This window comes from Opisthocomus hoazin, chromosome 27 (assembly GCF_030867145.1).
Source record: "Opisthocomus hoazin isolate bOpiHoa1 chromosome 27, bOpiHoa1.hap1, whole genome shotgun sequence".
NCBI classification, from domain to species: Eukaryota; Metazoa; Chordata; class Aves; order Opisthocomiformes; family Opisthocomidae; genus Opisthocomus; species Opisthocomus hoazin.
The window spans coordinates 4,664,375-4,687,363 of NC_134440.1; the positions used below are offsets into that span (position 1 = coordinate 4,664,375).

Sequence of the window (22,989 nt, forward strand, 5' to 3'; positions counted from 1 at the left end):
CCCGTGTACCTGAATATTTACATTGTTTTTCTTTGGAATCTCGCAAACAGGAACTGATCATTGCTGGGCTCCAGCCTGAGACTGCGTATTCCATTACTGTAGCCGCCTACACCATGAAGGGAGATGGTGCTCGCAGCAAACCAAAAGTGGTCACCACGAAGGGTGCAGGTAAGAGTCTTTTCCTGAACCACTGGGATTCACCAGTTTCCGAAAGCCAAGAAGCTCTTTCTCCAGTCTCAGCTTCCCACTCCCGTCCTGAAGGACAGACTTACAACAAGTGCCATGCTGCCCCGAAGACAAAATTACTGCTAGTAAGGCAGAAAGGCCTTCATTCCTCACAGGTAGCCCTCACTAGATGACATGATTTTCTGTCCAGTGCTGCAGAAAGCCCAGACACACCCAGCAGTGCAAGAGAGAGTGAATTCATTGCTTGTAATCTCTTGTGCTATAAAATCCAGTGCACCAAAAGTAAAGGGAATCTCTGCCTGGTCTGACACTGCGGAGACTGAGTAGCTTTGGTAGTTGGCACACACAGGTACCCGGGGGAACAGGAGAGCCAGAGGTCTGCTGTCGTGATGTTGACTTGCAAAGAACTGAAAAGCAGCAGGGAGACAGTGGTGGCTCACACTGCCCACTCTTCTCTTCTTCTGGTGTCATGGCTGAACGTCCCTCCCCTCTTTGCTCAGGACTAGTGATCAGCACAGGGAAGAGTACTGACACGATTGACCTTTCCTCACAAGCGTTTCTGGGACCTGGGCTCTGTCTGCACGTACCATCAAGATTCATTCTTCCCTTTGACCTATTCTTCATGGTGAAGTGTCCGTCAGCCTCAGTACAGAGGATGCCGTGCCGAGCTAGGATGGCAGGGCCTAAACAGAGGAATCACAAAGGGCAACAGGATATCCTTTGCTCCTCCAAACAGTTGTGCTGCAAGCAGAAAAGAGAAGTACATGCTCCACCTGTCCTCTCAGCCCCTGCATTCCTGTGGTTTCTGCTCTCGTGGCTAAACCGCTGCTCTGCAGTGTGGGAAAGGTCTCGTGCAGTGGAGGGAGACTACAGTGCCTAGACCTGGAGTTGTCCCTCGCCCAGTCCATGTCTTGGTGGACTGTGCTTACCTTCTCTCACCCCATCTTTCTCATGCTCTTTCTTTTGTTCCTGCTGTCGGATGATGGCTCTCTCCCCTTTTTGTTTCTTTTCTTTGTCTACTACCTTCCCACCGCTGCCTGTCTGTTCATTTTCTTCTTAGTTTTGGGGCAGTCATCTTCACCCTGCCTGGAGCAGCTGCATAAACTGACATCATCCCTTGTTTCTGGAAGAACGTTGCTCTTTGCCTCCGCAGAGATCAAAGGCCTTCGGTCAGTGCAACATAATTAACCTGGAAACCTCTGCTCAGGCTCTGGAGACAGCACAGACACTCAGCCGAGTGCACAGGACAGGGAGGGCGCAGGAGCCCTGGCCTGGAGCACACAGGGCTGGAGCCATGGCTGCTCTCCGTGCCATTGCCTTTTCCCTGTCCTTACTCACGTCTTCATCTCATTCTGCGTTCTTGTGTTCAGACAAGGGAGTGGGATTTCAGCCTTTCTCTCCCCTCTTGCCTCTCCTGCCTTGTTAAGAGAACGGTACATAAGAGAACAAGGTTGCTTTCCAGGACACCAGCTCTAGCAGATGTTACCGCAGGGTGCGTGTGGATGCCAGCATCCAGGCTCCTGTCCTCACGCCGTGTAGTTTCAGTGCGCTGTCAGAAGCCTTTTCCTTCCCTCGCCCTCTTCTCCTTGCCCCTCCTGCTTTGCCCATGTTTCTTCTCACTAGCTCCCTGGTTCTCTCTTCTCGGTTCCTTCTTCCAGAGGCTCTCTACCCTTTTCATTTTTCTCTCCCAGAGCGTTTCTCTCTGCATCCCTCCCTTGTCACTCTCCCTTGTCACCCTCCCTCATCTCTCCCCATTAGGATTTGCAGTGCAGGTGATCAGTCACAGAGGGATGTTTTCTCCAGCACAGCAGCTATTACCCAAAACTCAATTTCCCCCAACTTGAAATAGCTATTTTTAAAAAAATGTTTCAAATGGCTCTGTAACATTCTTATCTTCCTTGCAGTGTTGAGTCAATATACCTTCTGAGAGGAGAGATTTCTTTCTTTATCATTCAGGGCTAGGGGCTGAATTTAAATACAGTAATACATCCAATTTTCTCCTTTACTGTCCAAACCAATTGCAAAATAAAACACTTCCCCACCCCCTGCTTTCTTCTCACCTTTCTTCCAAACAATATTTGTAGTGCAAATGTAATATTTTCAAGCTCAGCTGATTATGGTAACATTTGCGATAAAAACCAAAACATAAAGGTAATGGTATTGTTTTTCTCTTTAATGTGTTTCTTAGGCATTCCAAGGGAGGCTCTCCCAGCGCTGTTCCCTAGCCATTCTTTGGGAGTCTGAGACGAATAAAGCATTGGTTTCAGAGACAGCCCCTCAGCCCCATGTGCAGATGCCAGTCGATGCAGCAGGCAGAGTGATTTCCCCGGTTTGACTCTGCCGGGAGGGTCCCTGCCACGGGCAGCATCCTTCCGTGCCGGCTCCCTCCTGCTGGCTCCGGTAGCCGCAGTACAGCTTCCCACCCTGCCGACCCTCCGACGGACTCGTGCTGCGGGAGCGGGCCGGGATCTCTCCTAACTCCGTTCTCTCTCCTCCTCCTGTTCAACCAGAAAAAATACCAAGGCAGAGAGAAAGAAATTAGATCTCTAATAGTGGAGTTGAGTGTAAATGATGCGTGAGCTGCTGGAATTAATGCTCTGGTTTCTCCATCTTCAGGAACCTCTGGGCCTGCTCATGTCATTTAACTGTGGCTGTGGGCTTGCTTAGCAGTCGGGCAGTGCCAGGGCTCATTAGTCAGAGGCACGGCGCTGCTGAGCTCCTGCAATATCCCCCCAAATGTGGAGGAACTAACTGACAGGTTAAGGAGGGAGCTAACTCAAAACACACCAACACTCGGCTGTCTTTTCCCTTCCCCCAGAAGAGAGAAACTGCACAGAGTAAGCAGCAACTCTCCCTGCCCTCTGCCTTGCACAGACTTTGGGCTCTGTTTCCACTCTCTTTGTGCTTCCTTCTTTCTGTACTCAACTGGGCGATCAGATGCCTGCCAGGGTCGCTGAGCTGGCCTCGTGCCTGCTGCTCAGGACCTGGGGCTGCCCAGGCTGCCTTTCCCATCCTTCATTACTTCACCCTCAGCTGCTCTGGACTTCCCAGCCTGAGCCAAGCTGTTCCAGCCTCTTTCTGCATGAGTTGCGCTGTGTAATGGAGAGAGAGAGGATGGGAGTCTGGGGGACTCCTGCATTTGTTCTTCCCTGCCCTGGGAAGCAATCTGCTCAGGTGATTAGAACAGGAGGCTGGGAGTCAGGACTCCGGAGTTTGGTCTTCCCAGCTGTGGGAGGTTATGTGGTCCGGGGGTAAGGGAGGAGCTGTGCACCCCTTTCCGTCCTGAGGAAATGGAAGAAAATAAATCCAGAAATGTGCAGAACCTCGCAGCTCTGACATGTTGGCAGTGCACCTCATTTCCTCAACTTGACAGAGACCCTGGGCCTGCGCGGTGGGCGGGTAGCAGCAGCTCGGTTCGCAGGGGGGTGCACCGAAGTACACCGAGTCGAGCTGAATCCCTGGCACTGATCCTCGGAACGCATTGCAGCAGCTGGAGAGTCGGTGCCTCTCCTCAGCAGCCACCCTGTCCCACGGCTGACTGAAGGTGTCTCTCTTCTCTCCCAGTCCCAGGGAAGCCCATCCTGTCTGTGCACCAGACAGAGGAGAACACTCTCCTGGTGAAATGGGAGCCTCCATTGGATGCGGAAGGCCAGGTGATGGGCTACCGGCTCCAGTTTGGCCGCAAGGATGTCGACCCCCTGGCTACCTTGGAGTTCACGGCCCTGGAGGATAAGTACACCGCTCCCAGCATCCACAAAGGCGCCACGTATGTTTTCAAGCTGGCCGTGAAAAGCCGGGCTGGCTTTGGGGAGGAAGCTGTGCAGGAACTCACCACCCCTGAAGACATCCCCAAGGGTTACCCCCAGATCCTCGAGGCGAGCAACATCACTTCCATGTCGGTCCAGTTTGGCTGGCTCCCCCCCGTGCTGGCCGAGAGGAATGGAGCCATCGTCAAATACACCGTGGCCTACCGGGAAGCCGGTTCTCCTGGCAACCCGCTGGAAAAAGACCTGCCCCCCTCCCCAGAGAACTCGTACACCCTCAACGGCCTCAAACCCAACACCGCCTATGATGTTAAAATCCGTGCTCACACCAGTAAAGGCCCCGGGCCGTACAGCCCGACCGTCCAGTATCGGACATTCCAGCTGGATCAAGGTAGGACTTACCGGTTTCTCCTCCCTCTCTCTCCTTGTAACCGGGGCTGGTGCCGGGAGGCAGAGAGCTGGAGAGGTCAAGCCAGGCTCAGCCAGGCTCGTGAGTAAATGCAGAGCACTCTGGTTTCACACTCAGTCCCTCAGCTCCTCTCTGCCTTGTGCCAGGTAAGTCCCTTTTACCACTTTCTTCTAAGTTAAGTCCGGACACCCTTCTTTCGCTGGCACCTGAAGTGGGGGGCCAGTCGCTATACAGGTGGGAAGAGCGTTTTCTTCAGCTTTTGCAAACAGCCAAAAGAAAACAGAAAAAATCAAAAAACCTCAGAACGTGACCTGGGATGGGTTTCCTCACCTGAGCATGCTCAGAAAGCCAGCACCTCGTTCCTGCAGCAGCCACCCAGACCCTTAAGTGTGTGGGCAAAGCCACGCACCCTCCCTCAGGCCTCCCTGGGGTTAGCATGGGGACAGGGAGCAATGGGAGATGGACCTTGGCAAAACTCAAGCAAAGTGTGGAGGAGGGAGCAAGCCCTTCCATTCCTCCAGCAGCAGCCAGACCCAGACTGGCAGGCCCTTTTGCCAGTGCCTGACATTCTCTTCCTTCTCTTTCTTGCTCATCCTTCCCTCCGCTGCCTTTTCTTCTCCTTTCTCCCCTTCCTCCTCACTTTTCTCTCAGCAGTTTTACCCAAAAACTTCAAGGTGAAGATGGTGACAAAGACATCTGTCCTTCTGAGCTGGGAGTTTCCTGAGAATTACAACTCTCCCACCCCATACAAGGCAAGTGGAATGGAGGAGTCAGAACTGTGTTTCTTCCCAGTTTCCTGGGAGTCTTGTCTGTTGGTTTGAAGAAGAGATTGTAAGAGGCAGGAATTCCGGATTCAGTAGATCAGGGAGATGGATTGAAAACCAGGGCTGTTGGGTTGCATTCCCACCTCTGTTACCAGATCATTGCCGCCCTAGGCAAGTTCCTGCAATTTTCCCATTTCCAGATAAAGATTTCTCTTCCCAGAAGATCTCAAGGCTCTGTCCTGCATCTGCCTTATGCTTGGGGCCCCTGCAGTGGGCACGAGACAGCTCCCCGCTCCAATGCCTTCTGTTCCTGTGTTGGCACCAGCTCTGGCAGAGCTGGGTGGAGCATGGCACAGCTGGGTGCCCCATGTCCTCTGCAAACCAAAGCAATGGGGAGGAAGGAGTTTGGTTGCTTGAGCTTGACTTTGCCGCCTTTTCACCTCCCACAGATCCAGTACAACGGGCTGAATGTCGATGTGGATGGCCGCACCACCAAGAAACTCATCACCAACCTGAAGCCCCGGACGTTCTACAACTTTGTTCTCATGAACCGGGGCAATAGCATGGGTGGCTTGCAGCAGAACGTTGCTGCCTGGACCGCTGCTGACATGTTATCGAAGAAGCCAGAGGTGACCCACAAGCCTGATGCGGATGGGAACGTGGTGGTGATTCTCCCAGACGTGAAGAGCTCCGTGCCTGTGCAGTAGGTTTCGGTTCAACTGCAGGCATGGGGTGCTCGCTTTACGTTGCAGGGGTCAGCCCTGGTGGCTGGAGTCCACAGTACAAACCTGCAAGGGCCGTGGCCGGGGATGTGTTCCCTGCATTTTTAGCCTTGCTTGTTGTTGTCTTTTGGAGCTACTTCCCAGAGCTAACAGGCGATGCTAAAGAAATGTGAAGGGAGTAAATAAGGAGACATGTCGTAGGGGGCTGCCACTGAATCCAGGCTCATGCCAGGAGCACCAATAACAACTGTGCTAAATTAAAAATGAGGGGCTTGCTGGGTTGGGCCAGTGGGACTGTTGGGCAAACCTAGCCTTCCACATCAGCGTGTGCACTCTCTGCTTCTGTGGCTCGTAGAAGGAGATTAATTCCTTCTATTTCTTCTGATTACTCCTGACTCTTAGGGCTTACTACATTGTGGTGGTGCCTCTGAGGAAGTCCCGGGGAGGACAGTTCCTCAACCCCTTGGGCAGCCCTGAGGAGATGGACCTGGAGGAGGTGAGTGTGGGTGAAACTGGAGCCAGCTGTAAGGAGAGAGCAAGCAGCTGTGGTGGGTGGGATGGTGACCTGGGAAGGGTGGTTTTGGGGTATGTGTGCTCCACGTTCTGAGTAGCTAAGGTGTGGCCAGTCTGAGTGGGATGGTTTGACTCTTTCTTCCTGCTCCCTTGATGGTGCTGAAGGCATCAGGGCTCAGGGTGTTGCTTTGCTTCCTCCAGCTCGTTCAGGACATTGCCAGGCTCCGACGCCGAAGTCTGCGTCACTCCCGCCAGCTGGACTTCCCCAAGCCCTACATTGCTGCCCGTTTTCGCTCCCTCCCCTCCCACTTCATCTTGGGGGACATGAAGCACTACGACAACTTCGAGAACAGAGCCCTGGAGCCAGGGCAGAAATATGTCATCTTCATCCTGGCAGTGCTCCAGGAACCCGAGGCCGTAAGTGCTGCCTGCTTTCTCTTGCCCTCTTCAGATGCTCGTGCCCCTCTGTCCCCATTACCGAGCAGAGACAGCAGCTGCTCCCTCCTGGCATTCTCCATAACTCTCTCCCACCAGATGCCAGAGCTTGGGGTTTTTTTCTTTGTAAAGACCTTCCAGTCCAGCTGTGGAGCTGCTGCATGTGGCTGCTGGAGCTGTTTGTGCTTGTGTCTGCAGGCAGCAAACGTGCTCTTCTGAGCAGGCAGGCTAATGACGCAAGCATCTGGTGCCCTTCTGCATTTTGCCAGTCTTCATAGGCAGGACTTGCTACGCTTGTGGCTCCGGATCTGAGTCCAGAATGGGGAGTATTGAACTACCCACTCAGGACTGCACTCGAGTTCAGAGATCCCTAGGGCAAACCCCTTCACAAAGAGCGGTACCTTGTGAAGGCTGTCCTTGTATTCCATAGAGCGATGACCCCAGACATCCTGCTTGGAGAGCAGCGTGTCACACGCCCTGGTCATTACAAAGTTCCCCGCCAAGCAGAGACGGAAGCATTTTTTAATGGAAAACTACATGTGCTCTCTGCTCTTTTTACCACTTCAGCACCTCTGCTGATTTCAGTGGTGCTGTGTTTGGCTTCATGAAAACAACTGTGAATATTTACCTGCCTCCTCCCTCATGCACAATAGGAAGCAGTCTAATACTTTGTTGTTTTTAAATCCCCCTACGGAGTTGTAGCAGGAAGCTATTTGAAATTAAGGATTTTCAGAGGTTTTTTTTCCAAATAAATATTTAGTTGTGTATTTGATATTAAAGGATTAGGCTGACACGCTTCTGAATGGGTTTCTCAATCGGATTACTGCAGCTTGTGGTAATTTCTGCTTGAGAACAAGGTACTGCATACTCGCTCACAGTGGCCTGGATTTGCAGCAGCTCCCAAGTACGCAGCAACATTTCAGTCTTACTGAGAGGTGATCGAGTTCAAGGACCAGGAGCCCAGATCTGTTCTTGTCCTGTCCCAGACTTTTCACTCAAACCCAAGCCTGCCAGCTCCCCTCTGTTCATTTTAGTTTCTGTAGTTTCTGTGGAAGATGGGAGGGAATGCAGCCTTCCTGGGTGGGGAGAATGTAGCACCCATGAGAACAAGCAGGCAGTGCCCATTAGTTGGGACTCTGATGGGTCTGAATGTGCCTCTGAGTCTCCTCAAGAGCGCAGCTCACTGCAGAGGGAGCAGAGGAGACATACTGCATGTTCTTAATTTGATTGTAAGGGTTGGGTTTTTTTCAGTCACCAGACCAGACTGTTTCTAAGCGTTAATTGTTGTTTTACTCCCTTCCCTCTTTCTCTGTAGTCCCATCTGACTGTCAAAATCCAGATGGTTACATGAGAGCTTGGAGAAAGTCTTTGTGTGTTTGTGGCAGTGGAGAGGGCTCGGGGATGTGGTGGAACAGAGGTGTAGTCAACTGGTTTTCTAAAAGCACGTTTCTGGCTACAAGGTTAAGTGAGCTGTACGCACAAGCCAGTCTACAACTTCATGTGAATGTGATCTTTCAATGGTCTGTTGTGCCTGGAGCGTTGGAGGAGGAAGATACGTGTCACATGGATGTTCACAGACAAGAGGTTTTTCTATAGATTGAAGAGGGCATTTTCTCTGTTGTTATTTGGTTCGTATCCTCTCTAGCAATTTCTCATGTGGAATACTGTACGCTTGCCCACTGTTTTCAGTCCCCATTCCATCTCTGAGCTCTGTTCCACAATCTTTCATGTCTTCCAGACTTTTGCTGCTAGTCCTTTCTCTGACCCCATCCAGCTGGACAACCCTGACCCACAGCCGATCATTGATGGAGAGGAAGGCCTGATCTGGGTCATCGGGCCCGTCCTGGCTGTGGTGTTCATCATCTGCATTGTCATTGCCATTCTACTCTACAAAAAGTAAGCGATGCTTCTTGCCCAGACCCGTGACCCTTCTGAATGTCCCCAGCTCTAGTCCCCAAAGGGAATTTCCTCCTTGGCCCTGTGGTTGTCAGCTGAGGGCAGATCCTTCCCCCGGCACCAGAGAGAGGAGCCCTGTGGCAGAAATGCTGAAATGGAAGGGTCTGAGAGGCACGGGAGAGAGTAGCAGTGGGTTGCAGGGACTTGGTGCTTCAGAGTCTGCCCCATGGCACTCTCGGTGAAGCTGTGCTTGTCTACAGCCTGTTGTGGCAAGTGTTAGATGAGTTTTTCAGGTCTCTTGCCTGTCTCCTCCAGAAGAGCTGCTTGCAGCCACAGCCTCGGGCTCCCCTTCCTGTGCTCTGTGTCCGGATGCACAGTGTGGTGATGCAGAGAAAGCACCTTTGTGCCATGGATCAGCAGAGACCTCCATTGTTCCCAAACTGGTTTTCAGCTGGAGTTGGGAGACAAGAGCAGCAGCAGCAGGGGTGCAGCATGAGTCTGCAGGAGAGAGGCAGGAACAACCCCTGGAAATGGCTCCCTTTTCCTTGGCTTTCAGAGGAGCTCATGGTGCGTGGATGGAAGTGGGGGCCCTTGAGCACACACAGGCCACGCTGTGCAGTGAAAGAGGACGGGAAAGGAAGCAGATGCTGAGCAAAATAGATCAAGAAAACGGGCCAGATGGCGGCTATGGCCGATGCAGGAGTGTCCTTAGCTGGGACATCTGGTACCCAGAATGGAGGGAGCTCTCTTAACCCTGCTCCGTCTCGCGCCTGCGCAGGTGTGTTTGCTCACACACATGGGTGTGCCTTTTGCATCCCAGCCTGCGTGGAGCTGCTGGACACACAGGTGCTCTGGGGGGTCAGGGACTCAGGTGCTCCTTGTTGGTGTTCATTAGCACCGATCTAAATGGGTAATCTTTGCCGGTCTCACCTTTCACCCGTGTCACCAGGGTTAGAGCAGAGCAAATGCTTCCCCCTTCCTCCACAAGTCCTTTCTAACCTCAACGTTTGTCTTGTCTTCTCTCCACTTACTGCTTTCCTGGACAGCAAGCCAGACAGGTAAGAGCACCGGATTTGCCATTTGCTTAGGTTCTTTCTTGCTGGGCTGGCTGTGTTAGGAAGTGTTCACTGTCTGTGGTGATGGGGCTTTTTGTTGGTACAATTCCTACCTTTAGATCTGTCCTAACAGACACCCTGTGTCAGGCTAGCACGGGCCCATGTTTGAATCGGGGCAGAAAAAGCCCAGCTTTCTCCTGCTTGTCCGTTCCTCAATATAATGACCCTTTCTCAAGCTGAGCAGCAGTGACAGTAAACGGCTCATAAAATGTTGGGTTAATGGAGCAGAGAAACACCCATTTGTGTTGCAGTCATAGGTGAAAGCAGGTTTTCTCCGTGTCTGACTGCTCCATACAGGCTGTCCCTGAGCCACTGGCGTACTGGAAGCAGAATCTCACCAGCTGAGCTGTCCTCGCCCCGCTGCAAAAGCTGTTCTTGCCCCATCAGCCAGGACTTCTGACAGAGTTCGTTTATGACTGCAAAAATGAGACGTATTTCGAACCATTTCCAAGGCTGAGAGAGCTTTCGCTGGAAGTAACTGATGGGTTTAGCCAATGAACTATTAACGGCAGTTTCAGAACTGCGGCAAAAATAAACTACTCCCAAATTGCAGAGTGGTGTAATTCCAAAATGCTGCCCCATGCAGAGCTGCCAGGGCTCATGCCACTTCTTCTAGCTATTAATGACGTTAAGAGACAGCTAAAAATGTACTGAATAACCTCCTCTCTGCCTAAATAATTGCCATTATTGCTGCAGGGCTTTTACTGCAGGCTTCTGTGCAACCCAAGCAGGCGAGGCAAGAAGCTGTACAGCCATTTTGCCAGAAGGGCTGGGACAATATTTGCAAGTCTCAGGGTGTAGGTACACGTTCTCTCCACGCTGGAGAAGTTCTGCTCCCAGCAGCTTGTCACTGTTTCCTTCCCAGAGGTTATCACATCTTCAGATCAGCACTGGGCTTTGCTTCCAAATTCTTTTCAAGGAGAATGAGCCCGGTTAGCAAAGACTTTTCTCCTCCCTCAGCTAACCTAAGCCATTTTGAGCAAAATATAGGAAGCACTTATATGTGCAGCTCAGCTGGCAGGTTGGAGCGGGCTTCAGCTTCTGGCAAAGAGGTGAGACAGATCTCAGCAGGCACAGCTGTGTTGGGAGAGAATGTGTCTACACTGGTTTTTGAACCCAGATTTTTCGGGTTCTGCAGATCAAAAAAGGTTGAAAACCACTGCTCTGACTTCTCTGTCTGCAGCAAAGCATGGAGAGCTGCTAAACAAGCCAACAGAGCAGTATCAGTACTTTATGTCCAAGGTCACGGCCAGGAGATTCTGTACTTTTCCAAATGATTATGTTGGCTCTGGTTCTTTCAGGCTGAAAATGGCTTGGCCAGAATTGGAAGGTTTCTGCTTGCAGGGCTCTGCAGAGTTCAGTGGAGGCTTGTCTGTGCAGAGAGGCTGAGGTGTGAATTCACAGCACCTGAGCTGCTCTTTGCTGCCTGTCTGCACTGCTGTGGTGAGAAGGGGCAACTTCCAGACGTGTCTGAAAGCTGCTGAGGGGCTGCTGGGCCGTTGAAAACCCATCAAATACAGCACTGACAAAACCTTCCAAAGCTCATTCTTTTTCTGATGCATTTTATGTAGCTTACATCCTTGGCTGCATCTGGCTCTGGTTTTGGTGGGAGCTATACTCGGGTCTAAACGTGACCTGAGTAGCTGAAAAGAAGGAAAGGCCCGTAAGCTAAGATGCTTTTGTCTTTTTGTTTCTTCGTTTCTTTTTTTTTTCCCCCTCCCAAAGCAAACGGAAAGATTCAGAGCCGCGGACAAAATGTCTCCTGAACAATGCTGAAATCACCCCTCACCACCCGAAGGACCCTGTGGAAATGAGGCGCATCAACTTCCAAACTCCAGGTAACTGGCTGCAAACCAGCCTTTCTCGCTGGGAAGGCAGGAGTGGAGCAACTGCGCTTTCCTTCGCCCCGTCCTGCCTGCGTGAAGTCTGCTGCAGGGCTGCCTTTGAGACCCAGAGCTAACCTAGGGTGCAGCCTGGGAACCACAGAGCCTTGTCTATGCTAAGCCAGACTGCTGAAGAAACCCTTGCTGGGAACCCTCAAGGACCTTGCACAGGCTCTACCCAGCGCTAGCAAGGCAGGAGGAAGGGCTTTCCTGGATACCCAGCTCAATCGGGGCATTCTGGGCTACGGACGCAGCTGCAAGCGCCGTGGCCGTGCCGGGCTTGCCAGACCACCAGTGCTGCCGCCCACCGGGAGAGCCCCGGGGCCGGTGGAGATGGAGCGTGACGGGCTGCCCAGCACACGCTGCTCCAGCCCGGTAACTGGTGCTTGCTGCGTGCGTGCCAAAACACTCCTGTGAGGAGCCAGGCCTGCCCCGTGCCCTCTGCAGAGAGAGAAGGGCAGCCGGTCGCTTCGTGCAGACGAGGCAGCGTCTCCTCGCTCAGTGCCGACGCCGTCACTGCCACCAGCCGCTGAGCTAGCGTGTAACTGCACTTAACTCCCGGGCAGAGGAGCTCGATGCACCCTCCTTTCTGTACACGTGTGTCCATATGTGCATGCGTGTCCTAGCTGCCTGCATGGCACCTCTGCAAGGCACCGCCGACGCGGCCCGGCACGGGCGCGTCCTCGCGCAGACGGACCCTTGGCAATGCCGAGCGGTGCCCGCACACTGGTACACACCTCTGCCTCCGAGTTCCTGGTGCTTGAGGATCTGGAAGGGAATTGATTGTGCTTTTTGGGGGCTGGCTGTTGTTTTCAGTTTGTTTGTATTTTTTTGCTGTTTTGTGCTTGTTAGTAATGTTTCTGCAGCTCCTGTTTCCCCTTCCCATCCCAGTCCTGTCCGTAGCGTTGTCTGAGTTTTCTTAGGGTGAGGCTGGCAATCGGTAGGTGCCCAGAGCGCAGGGGTCTTCGGGGAAGCACAAAGGCAGCACTGAGCTGAGGGTTTCATATCAGAAAGAGCTAGGAACAACCCGTTGGTACGAGCCCAAGCTTAGGAACGATCGAGTCGCAGCTGAGGGGTGGAAGTGGGTTCAGTCCAGCATGCAGGGGCTGAACGCAGAGCAGTGCAGCAGCAGCGAGCTCCTTAAATCAGCTCTTGGTTAGTGGTGCTCTTGCAGGAAAGTCTGAAAGTGTCTGAGATCTTTGGAGTGTCCCCAGCTGCAGCTCAGCAGCATTTGTCAGGGCTCAGTGGTATATACTGGGTGCAAACAGGTTGGCTTCTGGGTGCTCCAGGTGGTGACACAAGACCCAAGAGAGATAGCTCCAGTCCCCCACGTGAAATCTATACTGAGATAAAAAATAAAAATTAAAGGTTATAGCCATCCAGCTTAGCCTGGGTGCTAAGAAGCAGCTGGAAGTGCGGTTTCATGTGTTTCTGTTACTGGATATTGCTCCCCGTCCCCACAGGATAGCTGAGTCGGCTGAGGGCACTTCCGAGCTTCGGTTAACGTGATCGATAGATCAGCGAGTCTGCCTTCCGCTGACCGTGCTGCTTGGGTCATGCTGTACCTCTGAATTTTTGGTCTAAGCAGCTTGTAAAAGGTAGCTCAGACATACAAACCTGCCATTGACGCTAGGCAAAGGTCTGCAGAGCTCAAAAGACTGCCCGGCTTTGCCCGGTCTAGCTTGAGAAAGATACTGCCACCTTTGCTTTGTAAGCTTATCTAGCCAAAGGGTTTATCTAGCCAGTTTATTCTGCTGTATAGTTTGTAACGCAGTGAAAGGTTTTAAAGGATTTGGGAGAGTTGGTCACCTGCCTCCCACAGAATTTTGCGAGCAGTTGGGTGAAAATGGAAACGGATGGAAAACCAGAGCTTGGAGTGCGTTGGCGATGATGGAGAGATTGTGGTGCAGCTTGCAGGGGAAGGCTCCATAGGTGCTGTCTGAATTAATGTGAATTAAATGTATTGTGGTTTAGAAGAGGGCCTGTAGGCTCTCCTCCAGGCAGGTGACCCAGCAAGCAGAGAGTCTCTGTCCTGTCCCCAGCAGCGAAACAGGGGGGGGACGCGGGAGTGGGAGTGTGCGTGCGCATCCGTGCAGCTCGGAGAGGGGAGAGCGTAGATAGGGGAGCGTCTTAGAGATCCTGTCCTAGCCTAATCAGCACCAAAAATAACTTTCTTTTCCTCTTTAGATTTATGTTGGTTTTTTGTTTTTTTATTAGCATGAAATTTTTTAAAAAGTGTATATTTTATTTATTTATTTTTTACTGTTTTCTGCAGATTCTGGTCTGAGCAGCCCTCTCAGTGACCCTGAGTTTGACTTTGAAAGTTAGTTCCTGTGTGTTTTTGTTCCTGTTGGTTTCATTTTTCCTCCTCCACTCTAATTTTTTTCTCTTCTGTCGCTTTCCTTTCCAGTTCTGTTTCGTTCCTGGTTTGTTTGGGTTTTTTCGCCGAATTCTCCGTATTCCTGCAGTGTTTGCCCATCTCATCCCTTCTCTGTGCCATCTGTTTGTCTGAACCGCGCTTCCAGTTTTACAGTATCAAATAACAGGCCTTCTGCAAGACAAGGGTAGCAGCAGCAAAGTAGAGCCCCTGGTCGCAGCGTGGGATGCTGTCTGTCCTTCTGTGTCTCTCTTGCTGTCTCAGGAGAAAGACCTGGGTGTCAAGGATTCCTTTTTTCCCCGTTGTTGAAGGTGTTTCGTTTCTGAACCTTGGCTAAATGTCCCTCGTCCTTATTCATGGGCAGAAAGCGATCTTTCGTGCCCCGGCCTGTAAGCGTTGTGTGTGTTGTGCGTGCCTGTGGTTTTGTGCCCGTTGCTTCGTAATGTGGGGAAAGAGAAAAGCAGAGCTGCAGCTGACGAGCCCCTCGCTCTCTGGCAAGAGCCGTGCAGGCACCTTTTCACGTCAGACGAGGAACAGGGCCGTTTCCCATCTGGGGCAGGTGCCTGTTCCTTGGCATCGACTTGTTCCAGGAGCACAAAGACCGGCGGCCGCTCCGTGCTCCTCCGCACCCCTGGTTTCCAAGCAGAGTGCCATCCAGCCGCGGTGGTTTTGCAAGGAGAAACGGGCTCTGGCCCGTGTAACAGATGTTAGGGTGACGTTTCTGGCCAGTTGGCTGGTGCACAGAGCATCAACTCTTTTGTGATAAGATTAGAGAGATTCAAGTGATTGAAACGTTAGATGAGACTGACTCTAAAAGACTTCATCCCCATTAGAAGCCAAGATCCCAGCTTTGCTGGGTGGCTTTTGGGTTTGATTTTTTTTTTTTTTTTTTTTTATGCTGGGCAGGGAAGTAGATATGAGGTTTTAGCTGACAAAAGTGAAGAATCACAGATGCTGCTTGTGCTTGGAGATGTGAGGGCTGGGACATTTTTCTGAAGAGTTTAATCCAAACACGGGTGTCTGGTGTTGAATACCCCTGTCCCTGCTGTGCCAGTCCACCTGCCACCTCCCCTCTACCCCTGTATTGTAACAGAGGGGGTTTCTATGTGGTTTTTTCAAGCCACGCCGATCCCTGGCCCAAGCTCTACCCATGGCAGCACTCCCTGTGCCGCCCTCGCTGCTGTGGGAGGTCTCTGGGACGCAGCTTCGCAGGTAGCCGGGAGGTCGCTGGGCTGAGGAACCTGCGAGCCATTTCCCTTCACGTCTACAAAAGAGTTACTGAATTCAAGCAGACAAAAGAGAAGCTGCTGCAGCTGACAGAGCAGTGCTGGCTGGTGCCACTGGGAACTACTGCTCCTGGCTCGTTAAATATCACATTCCTCCTGGATCTTAACGGGAACCCCCACGCGCTTGGCATTTTGACCAGGAAAGTGTTTATCATGGCAGAGGTTTCCAGTCTTCCTTTATAATGAAGAGCCCTAGAAATCGATCCGACAAGGAGATTTCTGTCTTTAACAGCAGCAAAACAAGGCAAGTTCCCATGTGCTCTCGGGCAGTGCCCTGTTTCCAGCGGGGTGGAGGCGGGGGCAGGACGTTCCCCAGCAAAGAGACAGAGCTGGTTTTCAGGAGCCAGTCACACTGAGGATTTTTCTTGGAGCTTTTATGAAGGAAACTTGTGAAATGCCTTCAAGGGGAATGTGGCTTCTCGTTCCAGATTGGCACAGTGGGCCTTTCCCATGCAGCCCACGTACAGGGATGACACCTATTGCTCCATGACTTCTAAGCCAAAGAGAATTTGGGTTTTTTTTTTTCTTGCTTGCTTGTTAGTACTGGGTTTTCTGATCATTTATTTTTTTACTTTTAACCTACGTGTTCATCATTTGGGATTTCATTTACAGCTCTGTGTTTCTAAGCACACTTCAGCAAATAATCTCTAGGTTTTTGCAGCAGAGTCAGGTGGTGGTGGCTGGGCCGAGAGCTGCCCGGCTGCCTCCCAGCCCAGGGGGGAAGAAGCCAGGGAGGGAGTGACCCACAGAGACCTGGAGACAGCTCACGGAGTTGCCAGAAGTTGTTCTGAGTCAGGCTCAGCTTTGCTCTTGTGCTGCAGCTCAAGGTGTGTTCGGAGGCAGAAGGACAGATGTTGAGGAAAGTGTTAATATTGACTTGGTTTGGTCTCTGATTTCTGGCGTCTCAGCCAGTGTGGCGTCCCGTCCCATGCAGGCAGAGAGAGGACCAGTTCCTCCAAATGGCCCCAGTCTGTATCCAGTGCTGTTGTACTGGGGTGGATGGCAGCCGCCTTCCAGTCCATAGTGGGAAGCAAAGGAGAAATCCTTCTCCAGGTGCAACGGGCTACAGGGCAGCAGGAGACTAAGTAGGAGCTTTTCCTCCATGACCTGGGAAAGACTTTCTGCCCTATTCTCAGCAGACTAGAATGGAGCCAGCGCAGCCTCCAGAATACTTCAGGGTTATTTTTGTGAGCTTTTCTGGTCTATCCCCCCCTCGTTTTCAGCCAGACTTCCCTGTGCTGAAAGCAGATGTCTAGTTAGCTTAGGAGGAACCTGCTGGAGTGGTGGCCCAAATCCCCGCTCCATGGCAGACTCGTCCTGTCCCCAGGCCTGGGGGAGGCAGTGTCTCTCCAGAAGTCACTGTAAAACTGAGGATGTCATGCTTGCTTTGCCATCTCTGTGCTGAGTTTTCAGAGTATCTGACCATGCTGCTGCCACCGCCGCTGCTTTGTCACACACCAACACCCACGGGGCTCGAAATTCTCCCTGGCTTCCATCTCTTCTCCACTCCTGTCCTTCTCACTGGGGGCACTGCCCAGGGCTTCTCAGCATGCTGCTGTCCTCGCCTGCCTGCTGCCCTTCGTAGCGGGATCGGCTGGCAGACAGCATGGGAAGCTTTTGGAAAAACGTGATCCAATGCAGATGAGCAAAGCACGGAGCGCTTTTCCGCTGTGATCCGTAGCGTAGCTGTTGGAGATGATAGGATGGGAAGGATCCCTGCTCTTTCCAGAGCTCCAGCTGCCCTCTCGGAGCAGGATGTCCAAAGCACACGTCAGACTGAAAAATGAGTCTGCCTTCGCTGCTCGGCCCCGTTTGTGCTGAGATGTGCCTGCAGTCCGACCAGTCTGATGCAGCGTGGCCCTCCCACTACCAGGACATCTCAGAAAAGATCGAGTCTGTTCCCTGGCAGCCCTGTCTGCCTCAGTACAAGCACAACTGAGTGTTGGTGAGAACTGCAAGGGCAGCAGGTGAAGCAGGACCGTGAGGCATCAGTCTCCCCAGCAAATTGTTTCCTATTCCCCAGCCTGAGAAGGGGCCGGGGGACCTTTTGCCTGTCCGTCACGAAAGGTAATGACATCCCCAGCAGAGCCTGCGATGGGGTCGGTACAGCCTGCCCCGCGGGTGCAAAAGGGAGGGCGAGGGCAGAGCAGCGCTGGCTGTGCTGGAGATGGAGCATCATCCACCGGCCGTGAGCGCGAAGAGGAGCCAGGGCTTGACATTTCCATATTTCCATACCTGGTTCCACCCTTGGAGCGGTGAAGGTTCGACCGCTGCGTCCCTGAGCTCACCAGGAAGCTTACGGAGCCGATGTTGTGCACAGGACAGTTCCTGAAAAGCCTCCCCTGCTTCCCCCCATCTGCATTCCCCCCCGCTGCCCCACATCACCATGGTTGGCTGGATCCCTGCCCCATCCCTTCTTTTGTGTTGGAGTTTGTGATCGTTGCGGGTGCTGTAACATTTGCTGCGTGGGTTCCTCTGGCAGCGTTTGCTCATTTTAAGTCCACTATTGGAATCGCTAACACGCATCTGCTCTTCGGATTTTCCTTTTTGTTTTGCTCTGATTTACACATTGAAAATGGGGCCATCATGGGAACGCTCTCATTTTACTGTTTTTTTTTTTATTTCCTTGATTTTTATTTTTTACTTCCAAGGACACAATTTCGAGCCCTGAATTCTTCTCTTCTAACCTCCCTACTTTCATTACAGATCTTGCATTGTAATTTTTTTCTTTTCTTGTTTCTTCTTTCTTATAAAATGTGCAACAGTTGTGAATTTTAGTTATTATTAAATGAGATTCTTTTCCTGCTGTCTTGTCTTTTAGGTATGCTCAGCCACCCACCAATCCCCGTTTCCGAGCTGGCTGAACACACAGAGCATCTCAAAGCTAATGATAACCTGAAATTGTCCCAAGAGTATGAGGTATGAGCAAGAGCGAGTGCTGTGCATGGGTTTGCAGAGCCAGGGAATGAGGAAATTCAGACAGGCCCTCATGCAGATACACATAGCTTCATTTTAAGGATCTGGTTAGTCGAAATAAAAAAAGCTATTTATGTATTTAGAATCAAGTACTTGCTCAGTGCTTTGCTAGGTTCAGTTCCAGATCATAGAAAAGAAAGAGACTTGGTCCAGGAGCCGTTCCTGTCCGAAGAGTGGGCGTCTTGGGCGGGATCTGAGCTCCTTCGTGGAGCGGGATGCGTTTCTGGAAGCTGATTGCCAGGCAGACGGGGTGGGCTGCTGCCCTCGGGGGGGGCCTGCGTCTTGCTGCTGGACACGGAGAGGACCAGGCCAAGGAACGTGAGAGCCAGTTTGAGATAGCTGAAGTTAGGTGAGATGAACAGCAAGTCCTCCACAGCCGACCTGGTCAGCAGCCACAGAGCCGAAGCGGAGAAAACCAGATGATCTGGGCCTTTCTTCTCTTGCCTGGGGGTTTTGTGCTTTTTTTTTTTTCTTTCTCCCTCCTGCTAGTGTTTGGTTACTCACATGGGCTCCTGCAGGCAACCAGCTGTGGCTGCTGGACTTGCTTTTCAGATTTCTGTCCTGAACTGTATAATTCCCACCCTGCCGGGGCTGACGGGTCGGACCAGTCCCAAGGCAACTTGAGGGGGGAAGGTGAAGAGCATCACAGCCCTGACGTTACCGCTCTGTAGCATGGCGTCCATGTCATCAGACGGGGAAGGGCTGTGCGCTTGCACCAGCCGGCTCCTGTCCGCTCACGGCGTTGTGGCTGCATCAGCACTGGTTAAATCCCAGTGCCAACGCCCAGTGCTGCTAGAGCCGTCGGTAGGCAGGTTGCTTTCATTGCAAATTGAAAATACGACTGAATTATTTGTTGTTGTTGTTCAAAGACACAAAATGCCCCAATATTTTTAGACTGGTCTAGACCGCCTAGTTCCGCTTGCAGGCAGAGAGCGAGGGGATATTTTCTGAACAAAGAACTGGTTCTGGGATGCTTTCTCCCAGTCTGGCTTGCGAACGTCGGCATGCGCGGAGCAGCGCTGCCCTCGCAGCCCCGCGCCGAGGGGGAGCTGTGCGGCGGCGAAGGCGCGTTGGCTCTGCTGGGGTCTTTCACCCCGCGTTGGGGCGCGGGGGGAGCAGCCGCCTGTTAATGTGCTCTGCCCGGATTTCAAAGGCTGATTTGCATAATGCAGCATCCCGAGTGCCCTGGCTGCGCTCCAGCAGAACCTCCTCTGGTGGGAGAGCCAGAGCTAAACAAACATCGCTAATGAAATGAATGTGAGGCGAGATTAGAGGGATAGAGAGCAAACAGACACATTACAACAGTATAAATACCCATTAGTTAGAAAGACTCCGCAGCGAGAGTGCAAGAGGACGTTGGTGGCGGGTGGTTCTGTACCAGCACTGCCACGACCACCGGAGCTGGGCTGTGCCCGGGGGGCTCTGGGCTCGGCGCAGGCAGGGGAGGGCAGCGGCAGCGGGTGGCTGGTGAGGGACCTCTGCGAGCTCAAAAGGGACGAATGGAGGCAGGCGTGTGCGGGGCCCTGTCCCCACCGGCCCCAGGGGCAGGCAGGGAGAGCGAACAGCGGAGACACGACTCAGCACGCTCCTGCCAAGCCTCCAATTGAGGCAAACCCCTAGGGCTCTGCAAAATGATGAAGGAATTAAGCCCTTGTTTTATTTAATTCTCTGGCTGAGGATTTAGAGGTAAACGTAATTAACCTAATTTCCATATCTGGGACAGCTGGACTTTAGAGGAAAAAAAAAAAAAATAAAAAAACACCAAACCCAGCATAAATCACCAGGACAGGCAGAGAGGATTTTTCTCTCCAGTGCATTTTATTGTTAGTCCTTCATCGCTTCTAGGAGAAAGCCACGTTGATTCAGCTTCTTCGGGCCGGGGTCCTTCCCCGTTCCCTGTCCAGGGAGACGTGCTCCCACCCTGCGGAGCAGGCAGGTGCCTGCCCCTGCCAGACTCCCTGGTGCTTCCTCCCCGCTTTGCACCGGGGAGACCTTCAGCACGGAGTCATCGTGCTCCCAAGTGACGCTGTCTCTGCGCTGTACACAGCTGCCCGCTCCCTTCCCGCTGCCTATGGCAGCAAGTTTTTTCCCCTGATGTTTCACATCCTGTTTGCACACGTGGTTATAAACCTTGTCCTAGGTTAAATATCTTCTTCCCCAGGTATTAGTACTCACCAAGACGCTGGTATATTTATACCCTCTTAATTGTTGCTTGGTTTAACCATGCACAGATTTAGCCTCTTCATCATTTCATAAATACATCCTGATGTGATTGTTCCCGTTGTTCTCTCCCAGCTGCCGGCCGTTTATCAGTAACGCAGGGCTGTAGCTACCCCAGTGCGGCCTTGGCAGAAGTACGAGCCACAGCCTCTGTACAGCAGCCTGAAATTGCGCTGATGCTTTTGCCACGGGGTTGCACTGCATCGTGCCAGAGGGGGAATTATCTCAGGTACCGCTCTGGGTGCGCTTGGGGCCAAGGGAGATGGGACCTGAGCACGCCGTGCCACCGGGCTGGGGCTTTCTCACAGCAGAGATCAGTCCTTGAGGGAAGCAAATGGTGAATGCTGCGTTCCTCAGCTAGATCTTCAGAGCTGCGGTCCGTCCCGTGCGGAACAAGGTATTCAGAGCTTGATTTGCTGCGTTTCTCCTCTCTGACTCTTCTGTTTTCTTTCCCCATTCCACCAGTCCATTGACCCTGGCCAGCAGTTCACCTGGGAGCACTCCAACCTCGAAGTGAACAAGCCCAAAAACCGTTACGCAAATGTGATTGCCTACGACCACTCGCGCGTCATCCTGCTGCCCATCGAAGGTAGTGTAGCAGCTCTACTCCTGCCTGTTGGCGCTGGGCTGAAGGTGCTGCAGGGAAACGTACTGCACACGCTCTTCTCCCTTTCCTGTTCCCCTCTGTTTAGATTCTTCTCTTTAACATCTCCCTAGGAGTTTAGCGAGCAGGAGATAACCTCTGTAAACCAGGCATTTGTTAAATTCTGGTGACTGGCATATTCCCTGGAGCTGCAGTCTCTCATTTCAGGGGGTGGTTTATCAAGGAGCTGTCTTCCCTTTACTTGGAGATCCCTGCTCAGTACGTTTCTGACTAATGGGAAGAACTCAGACCATGTAGCGCTTTAGAGACAGCAGGAACAGGGCACTGGATGCAGTGAATGTGGAGTGTGTCTGTACGGCAGATGAATGAGAAGTAAGCACAGGGCTAATTGTACAAATGTTGAGTGTCAGCAACATAGCAAAGATGTGGCTGCTGAGTCGTACAGAGATAAAGATTGCTTGATATGCAGCTCCTGCTGCAGTCCGGGCTCCTAGAAGGCGAAGAGTAAGAAGGGGTTAGCGTTAGCTTGGTAGGTCACAAATTGTTTCCTGAGCTGCTTATGTGAGTGATGGTGCAGCCAGTCAGAAAATTTGCATTAAATTTCACAACTTGTGGGTCTTGACAGAGTTGCTCTGGTGCACGCTAGGATAAGAGGGGCTTTTGGTGGAGAGGAGATGGAGTTTAACAGGGCACCTGCTTTGGTTGCTGCTGCCGAGAGAGTGTTTGAGTTTCGTCGTCTCAGGCTGTGTGTGGCTGTGCTGTAGGGATAAAGCATTTAAGGCCAGTCTTGCGTTGCCAAGAGCTGAGGGATGTGGGATGTCCTAATAACCCCCTGGTGAATAGAAAGGTTAATTCAGAAGCCTTCGTGACAAGGGAATTGCTAGAATAATCTCCCTCTGCTGAGGTAACTCGGGAGGACGCAGGGAAGTGGAAGAGCTGTTCCTAAGGTAACAACAGATCATGGTGATTTGCCAAAAAGCTGCACAAATCTGGATTGGTCTTGTCTGCCATTAGAGGATTTTAACATTTCTTATTGTGAAGATGACTGTGTTCTGGCTTGTTTTTCCTCTGAGATTAATATTGTATGAGTCTTTAAAAAGTTGCCTTGTCATTCAGGGGAGAAGAGAAGAACACAGTGTAGAAAGGAAGGACACTTTGGGCTGATCTCGGCTCTTAGGAAGGCAGAAGCACGGGGCTGGATGCAGGCAGCAGTCCGAACTCTGCCCAGGTGGCATCGTGAGGGAGCAATGGTGTAACCTGTGATGGGCCAAGGTTTAATTTTCAAGCATCTGAGACGTTCTGACATGTCTTGGCTGGTGCGTTCCTTCCTACCAGGCTGTATTTTATGCTGAGGGCTGGAAGATGAAAGGAGTTGGAAGAATTAGTTGTTGCTTTCCCTTTGTTTTAAATCTGGATTTGTCAAGGCTGCAGATTGTCACCGTCTGCTTGGTCAGGAAGAAGTAGTGGCTTTAATTCTGTGACTTCTCTGTAACCGGGCCTGTCACACAACAAAACATTGCAGGAGCTCATGGCCACCATTTTAAATTACAGAGTGGACCCGAGGGGGCTGGAGAGGAGATTAATTCCGGAAGCTCAGCCTTGATCACGTTCCTGCCGCTGCTGCACAGCCGCCTTCCCTCCTGAAATTTCAGATTGGGAAGGAATGGGGGCAGGGAACCCTCCAGAAATTTAATCAAAAGCCATTTCTACCAGCAGCTGAAATTACCAAGTACCCTTGAGGACTGGCAGGCAATTCAGCCTGGATTGCACCTCGCCAACAGAAGCAGCAATGTCTATTGCTACAGCAGGATGAGGACTAGCAACCCAATTTCATACTGG

General features: G+C 52.0%; 1 protein-coding gene across 22 annotated transcripts in view; it reads left to right on the top strand.

Moving 5' to 3' along the window:
- PTPRS (protein tyrosine phosphatase receptor type S) overlaps positions 1-22,989 on the top strand; it is a 166,005-nt gene that overhangs the window by 131,399 nt on the left and 11,617 nt on the right. For 7 of the 22 annotated variants that reach the window (XM_075444333.1, XM_075444339.1, XM_075444337.1 and 4 more), the window contains 12 exons: positions 51-168; positions 3,751-4,341; positions 5,014-5,111; positions 5,573-5,826; positions 6,248-6,341; positions 6,560-6,775; positions 8,532-8,689; positions 9,736-9,747; positions 11,530-11,642; positions 13,963-14,010; positions 18,172-18,269; positions 21,012-21,135. In XM_075444333.1, the coding sequence (XP_075300448.1) occupies positions 51-168; positions 3,751-4,341; positions 5,014-5,111; positions 5,573-5,826; positions 6,248-6,341; positions 6,560-6,775; positions 8,532-8,689; positions 9,736-9,747; positions 11,530-11,642; positions 13,963-14,010; positions 18,172-18,269; positions 21,012-21,135 (1,924 nt within the window). The remainder of the gene's footprint in view (positions 1-50; positions 169-3,750; positions 4,342-5,013; positions 5,112-5,572; positions 5,827-6,247; positions 6,342-6,559; positions 6,776-8,531; positions 8,690-9,735; positions 9,748-11,529; positions 11,643-13,962; positions 14,011-18,171; positions 18,270-21,011; positions 21,136-22,989) is intronic. The other 15 variants (XM_075444341.1, XM_075444345.1, XM_075444343.1 and 12 more) reach the window with 6 other exon arrangements.